The sequence below is a fragment of the Struthio camelus genome, chromosome 2 (assembly GCF_040807025.1).
Source record: "Struthio camelus isolate bStrCam1 chromosome 2, bStrCam1.hap1, whole genome shotgun sequence".
In the NCBI taxonomy this organism is placed as follows: domain Eukaryota; kingdom Metazoa; phylum Chordata; class Aves; order Struthioniformes; family Struthionidae; genus Struthio; species Struthio camelus.
The window spans coordinates 126,684,552-126,705,338 of record NC_090943.1 but is presented as its reverse complement, the minus strand read 5'-3'; the positions used below and the strand labels follow the sequence as shown (position 1 = coordinate 126,705,338).

The following is a 20,787-nucleotide window of genomic DNA, read 5'->3' as shown; positions in this document are numbered from 1 at the left end:
TTCAAGAAACAACAGCTGAGCGGTTAAGGGCTCCTGCTGTGCAAGGCTGCCAAATATGCTGTTCTTTGTCTAGGCAAGGGGAACAAGTCGTCACAACACTGATGCTGGACACCTGAGGAAGTCTGTAGGTCTTGAGTTCCCTTGGGGCCCTCAGGCCTTAATCCCCAAATGCCAAAATAGTATTTATCAACGCTGCAGATAGATATACAGTACGTTACTGCTCTCACAATGGCTGCCGGAGGCAGAACAGGAATCCTTGCCTGTGCTTTACCATGTTATCCACATGCTGTTTGGTTTCCAGGGTTGCAGCAGCCTCCAAAACATGCCGTGTGTATTCAAGCCAAGTTCTAACTATGGTTGAAGGACTTTCTCGGGCAAATAGAGACTTAAATGGATGCTATGAAAAAAGAAAACGTAATGCTTGTAAAGTATGGAAAGTCATCCTAATTCTGTCAGTGGCCAGAATGACATAGGACAACCACAGTGCTTTCAGTGCAGCTATTGTACTGACAGGAAAGAGAGAAGAGCACATTCTTATCTTTCTCAAGCCATGTTTTGCAGATGACACGCTGGGGAAAAAATATCTTTCTCTAATTGTTTTAGATGTTATTAGAAAACAAGAAATATTCAATGTCAAGCAAAGATAAAAAATAATAACAAAGACCCCCAAAAGGTAGGATTCCTAGGAAACCTCTTGCTAAGTCTCTTTCTATAATGTTATCTCAAGGTTATGTTGTAGCAATAATTCAAGCTTTCAAGAATGCTTAGCTTTCAGCTTGTGACACCAACGGCTTTGTCCTTAACGGGCAACCAGAAGTCTATTTTCTGTATGTTCAGCAGCCTCTCAGGGAACATGCGGGTCCAGGTGTCTCTGGGTAGAGTCCTAAAGCTCTCCTCTAGTGCACAAAGCTACAAGGTCCCATGTGTTCCCACTACACAACCTCCCTGCCAAACAAGGTGCAATTTGGTGGTGTGGGCAGCCAGTTGGAGAAGCCCTCCTCAAAGGACAGTCTACACAACTGTGACTGTGTACTTGGAAATAAACATGCTTAATTCTAAGCACATAGTCACAGTTGTGTAGATTGTAGGTCTTAAATGCTTTATTGGATAGGAGCCTAAATGAACAACAGTCTCTGGCAATTTTAGAGCAGGCAACACTTCCTTAACCATATTGATTTTAGGAAATTTATCAGAAGATTTGATTCGCTGAGGAGTGAATCCACTGAGCATTTCATGGGACATGAAAAAATGTTCTTATAAATGTGATTGACAGGAAGACAGAAGGCATCAGTGATTAGCACATTTGTGATAAGTCCCCCTGAAATTGTCTGAATGACCATCAAACTTTTTGGGTGCAAACTTTAGATTATGCTTTTCGTAATACTGATAGGTTTAACTATTAACAGGCATCAGTTTGATGTCATTTCCAGTGGATTTTTCAGTCATTCTTTCAGTCATTCCTTACGTTCTTTGCTTCTACACTTGTGTATCAAAAGAAGCACGTGTCACTCCAAACTTCTGTGACAATCTCAGTGCACTGAAAGCAAAGTCTTGATCTGAGATGTTGGCTTCCACCAATGGCTTGTGCAAGGCTATATGTCTTTCAGGTGGATTATCTGGTGTCCTATGATGAGGACCCCCATGCAAAGTTAATTAGCAGCTCATCTACTGACAATTAGAAATCCAGTCCTGAACTGATGTATCATTCAATTATCACGCAAATACCACCACCCTGATCACCACCTAAAGGCTTTCAAGCCCTCATCACCCTCAAGTCTTTCTGAGTAGGAAAAAAATCAAAGACAAAAGAGCAGCTGTGGGAAAGGCTAAATGACTATTTTGATATGTATTACTATCTGAAGATCAAAAGGATGTCCTGATTTTCTTTCAGTAATATCAAGGATTAATTTGATCCAATCTGTTAATTACAATGCTTTCAGCTACAGTTATATTTTAAGCCATGTTTTCACATGCTGGCAGCAAACTTGTGTCTTCTTCTGTGGCTGCAGTTTCAATAACAGCAGGGATTTGTGTGTGCTAGGATAGTTTCTAGAGCAGTCCCACATATACATAGTTTATGCAGTGTGGTCAGTGGCTAGGGTATTGCACCAGGACTCAGAAGGGCTGGTTCTAGTCTGGGATCTGTCATGACCTGCAACTTTCTGCTTTCCTAGTTACAAACTGGGAGGATAGCAACTGTAAAGAGTGAATGCAAAATGTTATATAATGGTCAGGTATTGGTATTGCCATTTCTAGACCAACTCCTCCTCAGTCTGTGACTAGACTCTGTAGCCATTACTGGACTACAGACTCACAGTAAAGGTAAATCATAAGGGTATTTACTGTATCAGGTGATGTACACTAGAACTGAATATGGAAGTAAATTATTTTGGCCAGTAAACATGGAAAGAAAAGCTCTTTTTATCTCAAGTAGTTGCACATATTAAGGACATCATGCTAAGGATTTTATAAATTTATCCTCGTTTCTGGTTTCATTTTAAATTATCTGGATGACATTTTCATTTGTAACAGACAATGTCCTTAGGATCTGCCTGTGCTGCAACACATGGGCAGCATTTCAGTGCTCTTCTCAGTCGCATTTGGATACATCATAGAATTTGTAAGAGCTTCATTTCTCTCCACATGCCAGAAGACAATGGGGTCATGGCACTCTTCCAATATTAAATACGTTTCCTGGTAGCCGGATTCACCCTCGATAATCCAAAAAGGACTGTGTATGTTAGAGCGAAGGCTGAAGTCATGTGGGGGATGAGAAGCAGTCTCCACAGTACTGAGCATCTCATATTTGTGAAATGATAAAGGCTCCGTGTTTGGAAGAAATAGTTGAAAGTAAATAACCCAGAGAAATCTGCCAGGTGGTGATACAGCAGATTTGCTGGTCACTAGCCAGTCATCTCAATTAGATGATCACTAAAGAGAAACTGGGAAAGTGAAGTGTGCTAACAAGGTCTATTGTTTCAGCTTACAAGGAAAAGATGAAGGAGCTGTCCATGCTCTCTCTGATCTGCTCTTGTTTTTACCCTGAACCTCGCAACATGAACATCTATAAGTATGACGGTGAGTAATTTTCACGGGAAATCATCTTGCATGTCAGATAACGTGCTTGCACTGGGAAAGGACTCCATTCACTCTCCCAGTATCTAATGTTAGTCAGTCGGTATTTTGCTGATTTAATAATTCATTTGCCATTTTTGGCTATTACCTTCTGTTGACTGGGTATTACCCATGTTGCTGGATATTTGTTCCTAATAACAACTGATGAAACTCTTACAGTAAGCCCTTTTATACTGAGCTGTACCTTTCTTAGTACCCTGAGATATGCATCCCATTTGAGAATCAGAGATCTTCACAGGTCACGTGATTTTTGAGGATAGCAAGAAAAGATGAAAGCACGTTTAACGCATTAATCAGCTTGGCCATTTCTCTCAGGGGGCATAGAATGACACAGAATCCTAATAAGTTTCCAAAACTACTGTAAATTTTTATCTTTATAAGATTAAGGTATAATTAAACTGTTACAGAGAAAATGGAATGTACCTCTCCTGAGAACAGTTTTCAGCCCATAATCTGCCATTTCATTTAAATTGGCAAAGGCAAAGATGCTAAATCTTTTGTTTATACTTCTGGTCGTAAACTACTGTCTGTGCCGCTTTTCTCCACAATACCATTGAAATCTTGAAGGGCTTACCATTTCTCACCTTTCTGTGCAGACATGGAAGTTAAACAAATCAACAAACGTGCCTCCGGCCAGGCCTTCGAACTGATCCTAAAGCCACCATCTCCGATCTCAGAAGCACCGCGAACTTTAGCCTCTCCAAAGAAGAAAGAACTCTCTCTTGAGGAGATCCAGAAAAAGCTGGAAGCTGCAGAGGAAAGGAGAAAGGTATCTTTTCTTACGAAAATGTTCGCAATTATACCTGACTTAGTATATACAGTAACAGCCAGATTTCCTATCCACTAGCATGTCTTCCATTGCAATCGCTGACTCATAGTGTCATTAAAATCATATTGAAGGAAACAAACTAATTGTTTTCTTTCAGCAGCTTGCAAGCAAGCCTGACTTGTGTTGATGCTTGGGAATATGGATCATAAAATAGAAATAGCTTTGGACAGGAAGCCCAAGGGAGTTCAAATACACGTGCTTGTAAGGGTTATGTTCGGACCACCTATAATGGTTGCTGAAAGTCATTGCAGCTATTCTGGTGTCTAAGTTTAAGAGAGGGATATGGGATTTGAACAGCGGTTGTCCAGGCTACCAGATGCTGATTCCTCCTAGTGTCTGTGGAAACCAGTCACCACGTGCAGGCAGCTATAGTTTCTGCTTTATACAGTATGGAGAGAGAGCACATCAGCCCTGAATACGGAGCGCTGCAGACCGTTCACCACACTCCTGCACGAGCATAGCACAGATGCTAAGGGAGGCGCTTCTAGCAGGTCATCTGAGTAGTCCTGAAAGTTGGCCTTGTAGGGTTATCTACAGAGTAAGTCTTTTCTTCTTTATGACTTTACCCACATTTCGTAATTTGTAAGCTTTTCACATAATGCCTGGAAGGGTTCTTAGACCTTCCTCACAATAGTGCTAACCCTGCAAATGCAGGGTGCATGCAGTCAGAAGTCCACGTTAGCTATTTGACCGATGTGTTGAAGAGGTTTTACTTTGTACCTCCTGCTAAACATGCTCGGTGACAGATTTTTATTTGTTCTCTGTCAGAACTAGCTCAGATTGTTTGGTGGTTTTTTTGATTTTTTTTTTTTTTTGGCAGAAGATAGAAGGCCAAATTGCAGATCACATAGGTCAGAGGATGACAGGCAAAGCTGATGAGAAGCTCAGCAATACCAGACTGATTTTTTAAATCTGAAATTGGTGCTGTTCTGTTTGGGGCAATTTCTTATGCTGTGTTGAACCATTTGAGGGAAGTTAAAGCTGGCTGCAATGGTCAGAGAAAACTCCAGATGTGGTAATCCATTGTGCTGGTTAACCCATTTTTCCTAGTGCTGTGGCATAAAAGGTAGAGCAGAGAAGGCCTTTCTGTGTCATTCAGCTAGTGTTATTTTGTGGGAAATCCGCCTATGCCAATTAAATTAGTATGAGATACCCCTTCTACTTGCTCACAGAGACCCCAGTGGAAGGTATCTGAAAGTAAAACAAGTTTAGGTATCTCTGAGCCTTTAATTTATGTCTTGAACATTATGATTTGCTACTAAAACTGACATTTACAGAATCTTTTCCAAATATGGAAAAATGTCTAGAGAAGTTCAGGTACAATAGATATACCACAGATACCACATAAAGCACCTCCTAACAGAAAAAAGCTCTCCATTCTCCTCTCACTCCTGTCAGGCCAGATCAGCGGGTCACTTCAAGAGCATCAATGGAGTAATTACCCTGGTGTGTGGGGAGATGCAGTCCATTGAAGTTGGTAGCTCTGGACTGCTGACAAAAACCTGACCTTTATTTTTAACTTTCAGTGAAACCCCACTATTCTGGAACTCACTAATTTGAACAATTCATTTAGCTGAACACCAAAGTGTTACCATAGTTGCTATTCCTGCTGCCTTGCTGATGCAAGAATTTGTGTTTCTAGTTTATAAACATTAACACTATTGCTTCTTTCAGTTTTACTTCTGTATATTCATTTTAGTAAAAGGACTTGATCATATATGAAAAGAATATGCATTTGCACTAGTACCTGTCCAGCAATATGAGCTTTTACATGTCCAAATGATAATATGCCCCAAGGACTCTGCATATGTGAAGTACCTCTGTCCTGAGTACAAATACTTAAGTAAAGAAATGGAGACAGAATGAAATGGCAGCAATTAAGAAGCCCAATATTATGCATATACTTAGTAGGAAATATGAACTGTACGTCCTAGAGATTTCATTTCATTGATTTAATTTCATTCATTACTGTTTGTTTTTTCCTAAAGGGAAAATCATTAGTGGTAATCAGTGATAACAATGCAGACACCTGCCATTTCTCCCGCTTCATTTTCAATGAACATATAACTAACTAACTGAGTTATTTTGATAGCCAAGTTCCTCCACATCAGCACTGCAGCAGAAATTAGTAGGAAAGGAACAGAGAACAAAGCAGAAAACCTCATGACATCACTCTCAAAATCCCTGGTGTTCCATATCCCAAGTATTGCCTTGCAGTTTTGGTCTGAAAGACTATAGTACAGAGAAATGTAAGAAAAGCAATCAGAGGAATAGAACTCCGTAAGAAGATAAATTAAATAGTCCACCACTCTTCAGTGGAAAGAGACAACAGAAGAAAGAGAAGATAGAAGTCTATAAAGCCCTGAACGGTAATGCAAAGATGAATGGAAGCAATTACGTTCTCATTCACACTATCCAGACAGGAAGGAACACTCAATGAAATTGTCAGGCAGCTAGCTTAAAACACAGAGCGGGGATAACCTTTGCATGAATTGTTTAATCAAGGTGTTGGATTTGCTGTCACAGAATATTTAGAGGCTACTACAATATTAATTTTTTCACAAAGAGTATAGCAAAATTCATGCAGCACTACCTTTAGAAAATGATAATATGGATGCAGCCTCTGACTCTGAAAATATAGAACCGGATGACAGCTGGAAATTAGGGAGATACAGCAAGGGAAGGGCCAGGCAGATTTGTTCAACTTCATCTATGTTTTCCCTAAACATCTTCCACTTTTTTGTTGCTAGACAAACCGGGGGTATTTTTTTCTGAGATCCAGCATGGATGGTAGTTGTTATCATACTTTTCTATCTATGCACCACAGCTATCAGGCATAACCATTCTAGATCATGTCCTTCCAGCGCAGTTCTAATTAAAATCAAGTATAACAGATGGATGAAAATTGCCATTTTTGAAAAAATACTAATTGATTTCACACTATTTAGGAATTAGGCTCTGCTAGTTAGATAGTGTTCATTAATAAATTTTCAAATTCCTGTGAGAAAATGTATGGTGGTACATGCACTTTCACAGTCTCCTATTTATGCTATTTCCTGTTTATCATTCTTGTTTATTTCCTCATACGCTTTTACAGTGCTTCTTCCATTTGTCCCCTTTCTCTTTACCTCACCTAACAGCCCCTGTGACCTCATACTCTCAGATCAAACTGAATTCATGGGAGTTTTTTTTCCTTTTGCACCACATAGCGAGACCCATTTTGGCTAGTTATAGATTCGTCCTTTCCATTTATAGAACCCTCTTTACAGTATGTCATTATTATCCCATTATTTTGGGGGCATATGTGTGCTATATTTCCATACCTTGGTAGATAATCAGAAAGATCTTGTCATCCTTCCCAGTTAAGAAATTAGAGCACAGTGACACTGTAAGGCAGCAGAAGTTTATTCCCCAGAGAACCTTTAACATTTATCAATTTCTACCCATTGGTCCTGAATATTTAGCTATTACCGTGGATTCATAGACTTCAAAAGCCTTACGTTGAATTATATATCTTTATCGCCTTTATTTAACCTATTTGTGTGAAAATGAAACTCTGAAGGGCTGAACATTTCTTTTAGTTTTTGGATTATGGGAGAGAAACTATATGTAATTAAATCATCTTAACAGCTTCGTATTGGGATGAAATTTAATCAGGCTAGTCCCTAGTGCTTAGCACCACCAAGAATGCTGAACAACCATATTTTTTAACTTTCATGCTGTCGGTTATACAGTTACAGCAACATGAGCTTTTAATGCCCTTATTATGAAATGCTGTGAGAGGCTCCCACTCTGCCACCCAGCTTGGACAAGGCTCACTTGGCAAGCCAGCATCGCCAGCTCGCCCGGGGCAGCCTCGCTGTCTGCCAGCACCATGGCCGCGCACACCGGTGGCCTCCGCACCAAACTCACCCCTCCGTGCCTGCTCCCCTGCCTGGCAGGAGGCACTTGTGAATACTCTTGCTCCTATGACATGGAGAAGTGTAACGGGGAGACAAAGAGTAATAATAACTAAATAAGAAAAAATGATACCTAAATGTGAGGAAAAGATTGTCTGTTCTGCCTTCAGAATCTTTTCAGGGAAGGAATCTCGACAGTGAGGCTACTAAATTAATTGCTGAACTCTGTTCGGGCAGTTATGAATTTAGAGCAGTAGACACAGCATGAAGCCAACCAGAATTAAATGACACCCCCTCAGTATTTGCACTAAAAAGTTTATTTTAAAAAATAGCCTATAAACAGAAAAATTCACAGCTGACCTTTGCAGGAAGTCTCAGTGAAATAGACCAGTTTGCTTTAAGCTGAAACAATTCAAGATCCAGAGCTTAGAAAACAGTAAAAGTTTAAATATTTACTGTTAGGGCAAGGCCCCGAAGACAGCTCCGTCAGCTGGACTGTGCATTACATATTGGCATATGCTGGACACAAAATATTCCCTTCCCCAGAGGACTAAGAAGCTGTGTTCTTTCACCTTATTCCTACTACCCTCTTTGGTTTTCTTTCAGATTTGTAAGTGAGCAGGCCAGGCTGGGAGGCCAGGCACTGTCCAAGACATTTTCCTCCTTTCTTGCCCACCTACTAATCTTTCTTTCTATTATTGTTAGCCTTTTTTTTGTGCTTGTGTGGAGAGAACATACAAAATGAAGTGCAGCTGCTTTATAAAAAGATCACAGCAATACTTGTGGAGTCAGCATCAGAACCCTGTGTTTCTACCCTATTTTGGTTTACATCATAGTGTTTCTATATATTGTGCTTCGCCTCTAATATTGACAATAGTTAGCCAAAACTGCAAACCACTTAGCAATTTCTCGTGCAAAGAGCATAAGACTGTCAGATGTGTGCCCACAGAAAAAAGGTTTATCACCTGCTAGGAGAAGGTTCAGCGTTAGGCACAAAAGTCTGTCTCAGAGGACTCAATTTCATGAGCAGACACAATATACCTCTGAACGCCAGCAAAGCTTCTCCCAGCAGTCTGCCATGTGTTTCGCTGCCAATGAGCCATCCGAATACAGTGAGACCAATTGACCTGCCAGAATGATCCCCATTTACTTTAAAATGCTAGGCTTCAAACTACTGCAGATCAAAAAAAAAAAAAAGCCTCATGAGCATGTAGGGAGCATCAGGTAGGTGGCTCAGGTGATACCTACTGCATTAGCCCAACATACCTTGTTCCCCCGCAGTGAGTCAAAACCTTGAGAGTTGCAATTTTGTGCCAGTTTAGGAAGAGAAAGGAGATGATCAAAATTCAAGATCTTTGTATTCTTAGTAGGCCTGACCAAAAGCTCCTTCTGAAATAAGGATTCTGAAATAAGGATTATCGTCAAAGTTCAGTCACAATTTAGGCTACTGATATCATGAGAAATTTTGCCACTGGTTTCAACAGAACTAGGATTTCACCTCAGCTTTTGCCCACAGACATCTCTGGCTCTCCTGATAAATGAGCATTTCACTCCTTTGCTCTGTAAAGCTGTGGAGCAGGAATATCTCCCTCTTTTTCTTGTCTGATTAGATTGCCATGGCTTTGGCAGAGAAACCGCCTCAGTGTGTATATGCACACTGCCTGGGACAATGAGTCCTCACATCAGCCAGAACAGGGTCTGATGTAGTATAAAAAACAGTACACCCCAGAGAGGACTAGGATGTTGCAATAAAGAGATTTGAGGAAGCCTATACCATGAGTGAGGTTTAACTCGGCTCTGTTCCCTTACTTTTTTGTGGGGAAAAAAAAATACAACCTCATTTCCTTTTCCCTGAAAATATCACTGCTCCAACTCACCATTTCTTTCTGATTAATACCTAGGCTTTACCTTGGCATTTACATTGCAGTAGGAGCCTTTAATCCTGTCTTCACAGTCTGGTCCATTAATAGTATTTCTTAAATACAGAAGATACTGAAGCACACCAAAGTTAATGCAGCTTCTGCTGAACGATTTAATTTAAAAAGAATTCAGTGAGTGAATGAATGTTGTGCTATGAAAGTGGAGCTCTCATGTCTGGATAGTGTACCTCATACATCCTAATAATTAGGATGGTCAGGTGAATGCATTCAAGCAGAAATCCCTAGCTGAAAAGCAATTGCCTGAGCCCACTTCTTGCTTTACAAGTAATCTGTTAATTTTATCTCTGCATAAATGACTTCAATATTTGGATGTACAAGTCAAAGAGAAATAGATGAATGTGAGAAAATAAGGACACCAGTTAACTCAGACAAGTAGGATTTTTTTTTTCTTGTGAGTAATACCTAAAAAGTAAAGATTATATCTCCAAAGCCCATTTACATGGATAATTTTGCTCATAAAATGAGTGCTTAGCTGTCTGCATTTATATCTGGTCAACTACTCATGAGATACAGATTTTCTTTGGAAGCAGTCATCTCTGAAAACTGGGGCGGGGGAAGAGGGGGTGGAGAAGGTTCCTTTAGAAATATGACATGAAGGTCATAAGGTGTTGGCCTGCATTAGCCCCCTTTGCAGCACATTATTACATTTCTGGAAACCAAAGTATCTATATTAGGAATGCCTCACAACATTTTTATTCCTCTACACTGAACATTGGAGGCTGCAAATGTAGCTGCATTATTGTGCCCTTAAGAAGTCTTCGAGTTATTTGTCCTTGAGTATTGTTTTCTCCTTTATCCTCCTTATTATTATTTTTTTTATCTTTCCTGCTATTTTCTGCTTTTTTCACTCATTTTCTCAGAATTATGAATTTCTATTAGTTGAAAATTAATAGCTATACAAGAAGCATTTTTCATAATGCCATTTACAAGTAGCTTAGAAACAGATTGTCAAGGAGTTGAGAATATGATGTCCAGCAATTTGAACAATATAATGTTGGAAATAAACTTGGGAACAAAAGCTTCCCACTTATGTTGGAATCCCATGTTAAGACTGCAGGACTCCAAACACAGCAGCTAAAAGCCAACAGAAGCAACAAAGCGAGGCTATTACAGTACGAATCAGGGGTCATTCATTTGAGCTATTTGTGGATGTGTAGTAGACTTTGAACAGAGAGGGTGGCCAGCTTCTTTTGCCAAATGTGTTTGAAACAGATAATCATTCCACAATCCAGAATAAATGCATGTCAACTCTATTCCAAAAATGTCAGGAGGGGACTGCAAAAATGGTCTCAGTACAAGGGAAACAGGCTGACACAGCTGGTGTACAATGGCATTAGAAGAGTTTAGAGCATCAGTTTACATGAGGCTCTACCCTGGGGTTTGGGTTTTTTTTTTTCCTCTATTTTGCACCCGTCCTGGGTGCCTTGAACATTTTCAGTGAGGAAAAGGAACATCTTTTAAGGCATATCGTAAAAGAAAATCACATTAGGAGCGTGCAGGCAATTCCTGAGGCCTGGTTTGGCTTTCATTCAAATTCTTACTAGTGCCAATGCAATTTACATTTAGTAAATGCTGAATTAGAGTATGAGGATTTTCTTCATTAGTAGCCAAATTAGGTCTGAATGTGCTGTCTCCAAAGGCAGCCTCTAGAACTGTGTATACTATGATATAGGACTCTGATTTTTCACCACTTTCCTGGATTTATGTTAATAAAAAGTAGTTCCAAAAAGAATTTGAATGGAAGAAAACTAATCCAGAAAAACAGGCAGTACCCCAAACTCCCAATGGCATTTTGATAGCTCCCATGGAAAGTCAATGCTCTTTTCCAAAGTGTTACTTATAGGCACAGTGCAAACTTTATGTTTCATTATGGCATCTCAGTTGATCCTGGATATGTTCTGGAAGTGTCTGTTGTTTACATCTGGAAATGCTTTATTTTATAATGAATTGTATATGTTTTTAAATGTCATGAAATGTTAGCCTTTCAAAATAACAAGTCAGTCCTGAAACCTTTCATGGGAAAGGATGTTACAATTAGTATCTTTTCTATTCAAACTCCCAACAGGAAAGGAAATATATGTTTAGCTTATCAAAGTTGTTTGGGGATCATTTAAGCAAAGAATCCCCAAAATTCATATTAATAACCTCATTTTAATAATGATAACTTTTCCAAAAGTGGATGAAAAATTGCCGATGACTAGTAAATTAAACATAAAATGCAGAATTGTGGGAAGAACTTCACAGGCACAGGTCAAACAGAGCCACTCATGTTGGTGCAAAAAGAGTAAAACTGGCTGAAGATGTTCAAATATTTTATTTTTACGCTGTACACAAAATCTTTCAAAATGCCTTTTTTCCATTTTGAAGTAGGCCAACATTTAAAGAAACGTTAAAGGCTAAATGTCTGAAAACAAATATTTTGCTCAGAAATAACCCATTTTATTATGAGCATGATTATTAAAATGATTGATAGTTCATGGAGGTTTTGTGATTTTTGAACTAGTCTACAAAATCCTTTCTTTGCCCAGCTCTCCTTGGCTTTGGCTCCTTTTCCTTCCTTTCTCCACCAGTGAAGCTCCCCCTGCTCTTGGCTATGCGCCTCTGGGGACTTTTTGTTCTCATTTGCAACATCCTTTGGCCTGCACAGCACTTATTTTGTATGGCACAAGGATCTGAAAAATAATTGCTCTGTTCCTATTCAGCATGCTGTAGCATGGAAGGAAAAACAAGGAGGAGCCTTTGTCAGGTATCAGCCAATTTAGCCGACCGTTCCCATCAGCAGCTGCTCCAGGGATCATGGTTAGAGAAAGGTTGCTTTGGTTAACTGGAACCAAACTAGAGATGGCAGCAAATAAAATAAGTGGCCAAGATCTGCAAAGGTAGCTTTCCCCTCTGATTTCAAGCAAGCCATTATAGCCTTTCAAAGCAACACATATTTTTCTCCAGCGTCTGCAGCAAGATATTCTGCCTAGCTTTTGCAGCCTTTTCTAGAATCTGCTTAACTTGCCTTGTTAGTGCATTTGGTTTTATGTGTATCTTACCTTTGCTAAAATGTTTGTCTTCTCCTCATAGCTGGATTTCACGCGTGTAAGGGAATTGCGGGCTTTTTATTGCATTTGAAACCACCCAGATAGAAGTTAATAAGATTCATTACTGCAAATCATAATTATTGGCTAAAACCCTTAATTTAGGCCTTAAACTAATTAATTGTTATAGATAACAATGGCAATGATGTGCTGTGGTCTGCACTGAAATATACGCATAGCTTCCCAGAGCTATATTTCATTACTTATTTTCTGTTTTGTTTCTCATGCTCCCTCTAATTTACTTTATCCAAAAGCATATCATGTTGTTTATCTCTTCTAAATAACCCTCCTGAAACATATTATCTTTTTGACGAGACTTGCCTGGAGGATGGGCCCAACACTCCAAGCTCTTTGGCTTCTCTCCGAGAATTAGTGGTTTCATGTTAATAATTTGATTTGAAATAAATAACAAAGCTTATGCTTCTGAGTAATGAGTTTAGAGAGAAAAATAACACAGTATTGTGCATAAGCTGCATGCATTTAATTCCTACATGCAGTTTTCATCTTCCTTGTAAAAAGTAAGCCTTTAAGTAAAAATTGTAGGATTTCGATTTTTTTAATAGAATAAAACCTCTTTTTCCCTTTGTAATCAGTGAGATGAGGCCAAATAGAAATATCATGGAAGAAATATAATCTGAACTGCCTATGTTTAGCTTTCATAACTGTAAAAGTCAAAGCCTCTATTGACTATTCAATCACTTACTTTTAAGGGTCGTCCAGCCTAGGCAAAAATGCACCTCTCTGTTTCTGAAACCTCCTTTTCACCACCATATATAGCTTCAGCCCTCAATGCCTTGTAGCTACCAACAAAAGCGCTCATGGCTAAAAGACTGCAGCTTGCACTTAGTGCAGTAAGTGAGGCAGTGAAAGGTGGTAACACACAACAGCATTGCTTGTTAACAGAAGTGCTCCAGACACTTTGCTGCCATTGCCTAAGGCGTATGCCCACGTTTGGCCAGAGCCTCTAAGCCCCTGTTATTGAAACTCATCTTGTTTATATGCAGAAGTGATTTATCCAAGTAATGCGTGTAACAACAAAAAAGCAAAATTTGTACGGTTTCCAAATCGAGTGGAAACCCCCCTTTGGGGGTTTTTTTGCTCCACATAAGTGTTTTGTGAGACACTCATTTCGGCCGCGTCTTGCTGTTTCCAGTCCCAGGAGGCCCAGGTGCTGAAACATCTGGCAGAGAAGAGAGAACATGAGCGAGAAGTGCTTCAAAAGGCTTTGGAGGAGAACAATAACTTCAGCAAAATGGCAGAGGAAAAGCTGATACTGAAAATGGAACAGATCAAAGAAAACCGTGAAGCTAATTTAGCTGCTCTTATTGAACGTCTCCAAGAAAAGGTAACTACACCATCACTCCTCACCTTAGACTAGAAAGGAAAATCTAATCAAAGTTTTGAAGAGATGTCGTGGGGTAGCTCTTTTCTCAGTTGCTAAACCTGAGGGATTTTTATAAGTCAGAGTCCCTGGGGCCTATCTAAAACACAACTCACTTTTGAAAAAGACTGAACTTTTCTATAATTGTATCACGAACTCTGCTGTTCCCTGCTTCTGCTCTTCATCTCGCTCTAGGATTTTTGTGCCAGCTGAGAGCCACATTTTTATTGTTACAGATTTAGAAAGGCAAAGGTCCGATGTTAAAAGGAGAAAGAAAGCCAAAGAAAGGTTGATCTTCTAGCTTATAAGAAGGCACTGTGAACAAATTAAAGGTCACTTGTGTTTAAATTTTGGCTTTTAAGAAAGGTCAGTGACCAAATCAAACAGTTGTCATGTGGGTTTAGTTCTTGGTTTCTCAGAGGGGAAAGATGGAAAAATATGGAAAAAAAGCTTTCTTATACATCAAAAGGGGCTTGTTCTTCTGTAAGTTGTGTGACTAAAAGAGAGTAAATTCCCTTTTGGCGATCTTTGGTACAGTTAGAGGAATTCCCTTTAGGAAACAGGTAAATGCCAAACCCCACGGTGCAGAACTGAGTGTGCTCTTCCCCAAAGCAGCCCTTCCAACCAAGAGAGGGAAGCCCGAGGATAAAGATTTAGCAGTGATAACATTTTTTAATTGGTTCTGCAGGAACGTTTACTTGCTCCTGTCATTGATGAACTGTCTAATATACTAGCAAATAGATAAAGACAGAAAATCACTCACAGTTGTTTTCAGTGAAAATGGGTGTCCTTTTGAGATCTTTTTGGTTAGCCCCTGTCCTTCTTCAGCAGAGACAAAAATATCCTTTCAGAGAGTAGGAAAAACCAAGAGTTTCCCAAAGGGTGATGTTATTAGTGAATACGCAAACTGGATAATTCTTGAGCTGGAGAACTGTGCCCAAATTACTTAACATTTTTGCATTAGATTAATTCGCAGGCACATATCCCAAAGCTTATGAAAACAAAGGAAAAAGCCAATTAGTCATCCTTGAGGTACTAAGAGGAAAATGGGAAGGACAGCTGGAGCATCTGTATGTACTGGACTAATGCTAACAACATTAAGACTGTTAAGCCACTTTTCCTCAGAAATGTGATGAAATTAATAATTGCATGACTCCTGTTTTGCACAAACACAAAAGCCAAACCTGCATATGCAGGAAAAGATGAAGTGAGATACCTATGACAAAGTCTTCAAAACTGACCTATGAATGTGGTTACCCCCAGGTTTTGCTGTCTAGAAGCAGCCGGTATCAAGGTGATTTCTATACACCGCAGTTAACAGGAGCTCAGAGGAACAAGGCCCTTAAAAAGCCTGGAGCTCAGAATTACAGATCATATAAGACAATATGATTTACAGATTCAGCTGATGCAATAAGCTGTCCTGGCCTGTGATCCACAGTCCAACTAAGGCAATAAAAAGATTTCTGTTGATTTCAATGAATTTTTGACCAATCCTAATAAGAGATCCTCTAATGTATAGAAATACCTAGGGAGCATCTTAAATTGAAGTCTGCTAGGATGGATATTTGCTTTTATAGTCATCTTGTTAGATTTGCTTTTGGGTAGTTGGTGGGGGCAGGTTTTTAGGGATCAGACACAAGGGAGGTAAAAGTCTGATAGTCTGACAGTTGAGAAGGACAGAGGTATAAACAAAACCCCCTAAAACCCAAGAGCTGCCAAAAATAATACAGTTTGGTAAGCACCATGAGTGGAACATTCCTAAATTTATTTGACAGCTGTTATTCCCGACCACAGGCCCATTTCCACAGAAGTATCTCAATGTACAGTGGCTCAAATAAGTCTAAAATAATTGTGAACTATTTCTGTAAAAGGGAAGACAACATGGCTAAAGGTGAACAGCAGGGCTTAGCACTGAAGTTTGCTAACAGCTCCCCTTCTTCGTCAGAGCTGGAGAAGGCACCAAGAGGCCAGCTAGCCTCATCGTTTGGTCTAGAGGGACGTGTGAGATACTCAGATTTACCCGTTTGGGTGGAACTAAATGCTGCGACCTTTAATTATGACTCCTAAAAACTACAGATTACGTAGTAACTGTCATGTCTTCTGAATACACTGTGTAAGCAAGGAATTCAAGCCCATTCACCCTTCTCTATATTTGTTTTGGTAACATTTAGGAAGTCAAAAAGAAATGTGGGCACATGGCACATTTTATGCAGCAAGCACCAGCTCTCAGTGTGGGCCCTTAAAAGGAAACTTTCAGGTGATGAGGACCGAATATAAGGCATAGGCATTAGAGGCATAAGACTGAGCTCTGGAAGTAAAGCACAATGTAAGCACTCAGCTTGCCATGGGCTGGCCTGGTGGATGCTACTACTCCTGAGTTGCAGCCCATAAAGACGGTCATGTTGTGAAACAAGTTTTGCACAGATGTGAAATGCATAGCCTTATTGGGGTTGTCATCAGGAGCCTCCCTGGGAAAGCAGAATGAGAAAGAGGTTTGATTTTTGCCTTCTTGATGTTTTCCAGGAGAGGCATGCTGCAGAGGTTCGTAGAAACAAGGAGCTCCAGGTGGAACTGTCTGGCTGAAAACAGCAATGGTGGATGTGACCCATCCCCACCATTAGTAAACTCCCCCTTGCCTATATTATTATGGATCATGCGATATCAGTATGGGAAATGTATGACATGGTTTAAAAAAAAAATCAGGAACTCAATAAAAAACTTTAAAAAAGAAACAAAAATAAAAACAAAAACAATGCGGTCTCTTTGCAGAATGATTTGCTTGATGTTTAAAAAACTTGGATCTTATTTTGTAAATACTTACATTTTTGTTAAAAAATACAAGTATTGCATTATGCAAGTTATTTCATAATCTTACATGTCCTGTAACAGGCTTCTGATGTTGTCTATTTCCACTCAGTTGACTTTGCTGAGTTGGTTCATTTGAAGCACCTCACGTCTAACTCCATTCCCTGCAACTCTCATTCCAACCCACCGACGAGGTCAGTAGTAGTTCTATGGTGCTAGAGACCAGTCATTGCCTAACAACCTAGAACGCTTTGCCATCAATAAGCTTTGTTAAAGCAGTAGCTAGGTGACAGGTATTGTGACTTCACATTCAGCTGTCCAAGACAAAAGGCTCTTAAAATGCAGTTTCTTCAAATGCAATTTGCCCTACAGGTTTCTGTAGTGTGCTTTATAATTGAGGTTAAATCACCGTGTACCATACTTGCTACTTCTGCCTTTTGAGATGAGAGGCAGCAAATACGGCTTTGCAACAGATGTGAAAGCAAGTCATAGGTCGGTTTAAGGAGAATTTAAGAGGAGCATTGTAACCATCAAGCTATGACAAATTCTAAACGATACAAATGCTAATTGTAAAGTGAGCTTAATTCACCACTTGAAAATTTATTGATGGAGCAACTAATAGCATCAAGTGGCTTTATCTGTAGATGCCATGATCTATGATACTCATCTGATGCTACCATGTTATGTGTGTAACGGTACAAAAGGCTACTGAATATTTCACCTGGAACTCGTGAGCCAGTTGTTACATTTTTTTGACACTGCTGACTTCCATTTGACATGACCTTTACTCTTCAGTGTTAGCCAACCCTACCTAGTGACAGACATCTAGAGCTAAGAGGGCTGAAGCAGCAGGAATGACTAGACAGGGTGCTTGTGCCAAGTACAGTATCACCAAACCTAACACATCATCCCCAAAATAGCTGCAGTTCTGAAGTTGTCCCTACCCCCCTGGAGGTTGCTGCCTGCATATTCTACTCTTCATTAGTGCTATTTTCCTGTATGTCATTGTGAGCAAGCTGTGATTAATAAAGAATTGGGGTTCTGTGAACTGAAAAAGGGCTTGTCTGTTCTCTCGCTCTATTACTTCTCTGACGTGCCCGTTTGAAGAGAAAACCAAACCTACTGTAATCATAAAAGCGTGGAAATGAGACTTACGTGAGACCTATTAGTATGTCAAGCCTATTTCTCTGCTAATACAGGACTGACCCCACAATGTGTTTTCCAGTGCTTAGACTCAGCTTATTTTTAAATATTACCATATAACCTGATTCTATACATGTTACCTCTAGGACAGAGTATATTGAAAAAGAACTAGCCATACACACCTACATGCCTTAATCCTGATTCAACACTGAAAAAAAAGGAATTTGAGGAAAGAAAAGTTAGTAATACAGCCCTGCGCACAAACATCATAGCTGCAGCAAGATTATGGCTGTTAATACACTCATTTGCAGGGTAAAAAGTATTCATTTTTAAGATTTTCTGAAAAACACAAAAGAGCTACGGAAGCTGTTGAGCTGCAGCACTGAGAAATGAAACTGGATCTGACCCCGTTTAGAACTAGAGAAGTGATCCAGAATTACCTCTGGGATTCGTTTTCTTATTTAAACTAATGAAAATGGAGTGACTTGTTCTTTCAGAGGCATGGGCCGGAAGCCCGTGGGCCAGATCTACATCAGCCAGTTTCTGACCCGTTCAACCTGTTTTATTTCAAAGCCACATTATGTCCCTGGAAGACTTGGCCAGTAGTCAAAAAGCAGCAGAAGTTCTCCCATGTGCAAGGCTGCAAGGCCAGTGTGCAATGAGCTCTTTACCATGTAATGAGAAGAGTAATCCAGCTTGCTATGGAAACTTGGTTTTGTTGTCATTCTGGCAAAATTATCAGAAGCAAACCTGCCAGAGGAAGTCAAATAGCAAACTTTGGATCTGGATGTCATGAGCTTCAACACTGCCAACTCTTACAAGTTTGTATTTTGGTTAAAGCCATAGTAAAACAAACAAACAAAAAGGCATTATAGAAGTGGCTTATATTTTAATTTAAGGTCCAAGGTTTCAGTTTGAGGGCTCCTGGATCTTGGGTTCATGTCCTAGTGGCAAGTCATTTAGTTCTCCCCTGTCCCCTGACTTAACAAGACCTGGCTGCGCTGCAAGCTCCGTTCCCGTTAGTCTCGCTGGCCACATCTGCTAACTGGCCAAGGGCAAACCCTGGCACTGAGGCCCAGCAGGACAGCCCAGCTTACCTCCGTACGGCCATCCTCTCTTCCCCCAGGAACGAGCGTGTCCACATGCAGCGTACCTGTTGGGATGGTCCTTGGCACTTGCTGTCCCCAGAAAGGTGCCTGGGCACTGCCTGGGAAGTACTGCTTCACAGGTACCAAAACTGCGCCAGAGGGATGAATGAATAACAGGGCAGCGTGGACCACTCGCAGCTGGTGACAGAGCGTGCCTGCTCCTGTTTTATTTACTTAGATATCTTAACAGTTTGTGGGTTTAGAGTCCATTTCATTAAGGTATAACTATATTCCAAAAGTCTGTTTTTAAATCCAACTGCGTATTTAATATATAATAGCAAAAAGAAATCTCCTCCTGGTGATCTGCAACATGGCAGTCTCCTTATATTACCCCAGGCCTTAGTATTGACTTCCCAGCTCCTCGCGGCTTGTGCTAGCAAAAGCACATTTGTGTGACGGGTCTCTTATATGGCGTTACAGAATAAAGATCTCTTTGAGAACTAATAGTATATCCAAAACATCCATTTAAACATCCATTTTAAAATAATACTTGGAAGATCTTAATTTATTTTTTAATTCAAAGGCAAGTGGAGTGTTCAGCATTTGGGGGGGGGGGGGGGGAAATCAGGCCACTTCCTTGATTAACTTTTATATTTAAGCACCCAGCTATATCCAGTGAGCGTTGGACTACTGAAACTGCCGGGCAGAGCATTTACTGTGGGCTAAGCGACATTGCCCACAGAGCAGGATGGCGCCAGCAGTGCCCATGTGACACAGAGCAGATGCTTCCTCATCTCACAGAGATTTATAATTGCTCAGCTGCAGGCCAGAGCTGTGCTGAGCACTGAGAAAGGCATTTCTGACCTGTGGCCTCTGCATGTCCCGTGACTAACACTGAGGCTGGGTTAGGGCTCTCTTTCCTGTTAGTTAATCCGTCAGCTGTGCCAAGGCTGCCATGAGGACACTGGCTGAGTAAACAGACAGGAACATTTCAGATCTATCAAAATTCATGTGGTCGGACTGCAGCCCAAAATGCATACTCAGACTGAAAAACATTTCCAAAGCCAGGAGGCTTTGGATCTACGATTTAAACCTATCATTGGTCCTAAACCTGAAAACAATGGCTTTTTTCCCCTTTATTGTCACATGTAATGGTGCTTTTTTGAATGCCTGGAACAAAATTGAAACACTTCTACAGTCACATAGCCATCTCTGTGCTTCTTGACTGGTATACGGTAACATGCCACACGCACACACGCTCACATGTGCACATGGGGTCACCCGCTTCTTTCCAGTCCATTCAGAAGGATGGGTCCTGGGATCAGCTTAGGAAAGAACTTTATTCCCAGCACCTGAAACCATATAGAGAAGAGAAGTACTTCTTCATCTTCTCCCAAAACTAGGGAATCTGACTTAAAACCTGCCCTTCAGGCAGCACAAACACTTTCCGTGTCATCAGGCTTTTTTCAGATCCTATCGTA

General features: G+C 40.3%; 1 protein-coding gene across 1 annotated transcript in view; it reads left to right on the top strand.

The window, feature by feature from the left end:
* STMN2 (stathmin 2) overlaps positions 1-18,131 on the top strand; it is a 41,606-nt gene extending 23,475 nt beyond the window's left edge. The window contains exons 2-5 of the mRNA XM_009689453.2: positions 2,983-3,078; positions 3,732-3,904; positions 14,043-14,234; positions 16,794-18,131. Coding sequence (XP_009687748.1) covers positions 2,983-3,078; positions 3,732-3,904; positions 14,043-14,234; positions 16,794-16,853 — 521 coding nt within the window. The 3' untranslated portion in view covers positions 16,854-18,131. The remainder of the gene's footprint in view (positions 1-2,982; positions 3,079-3,731; positions 3,905-14,042; positions 14,235-16,793) is intronic.
* Positions 18,132-20,787: the final 2,656 nt, after the last annotated feature.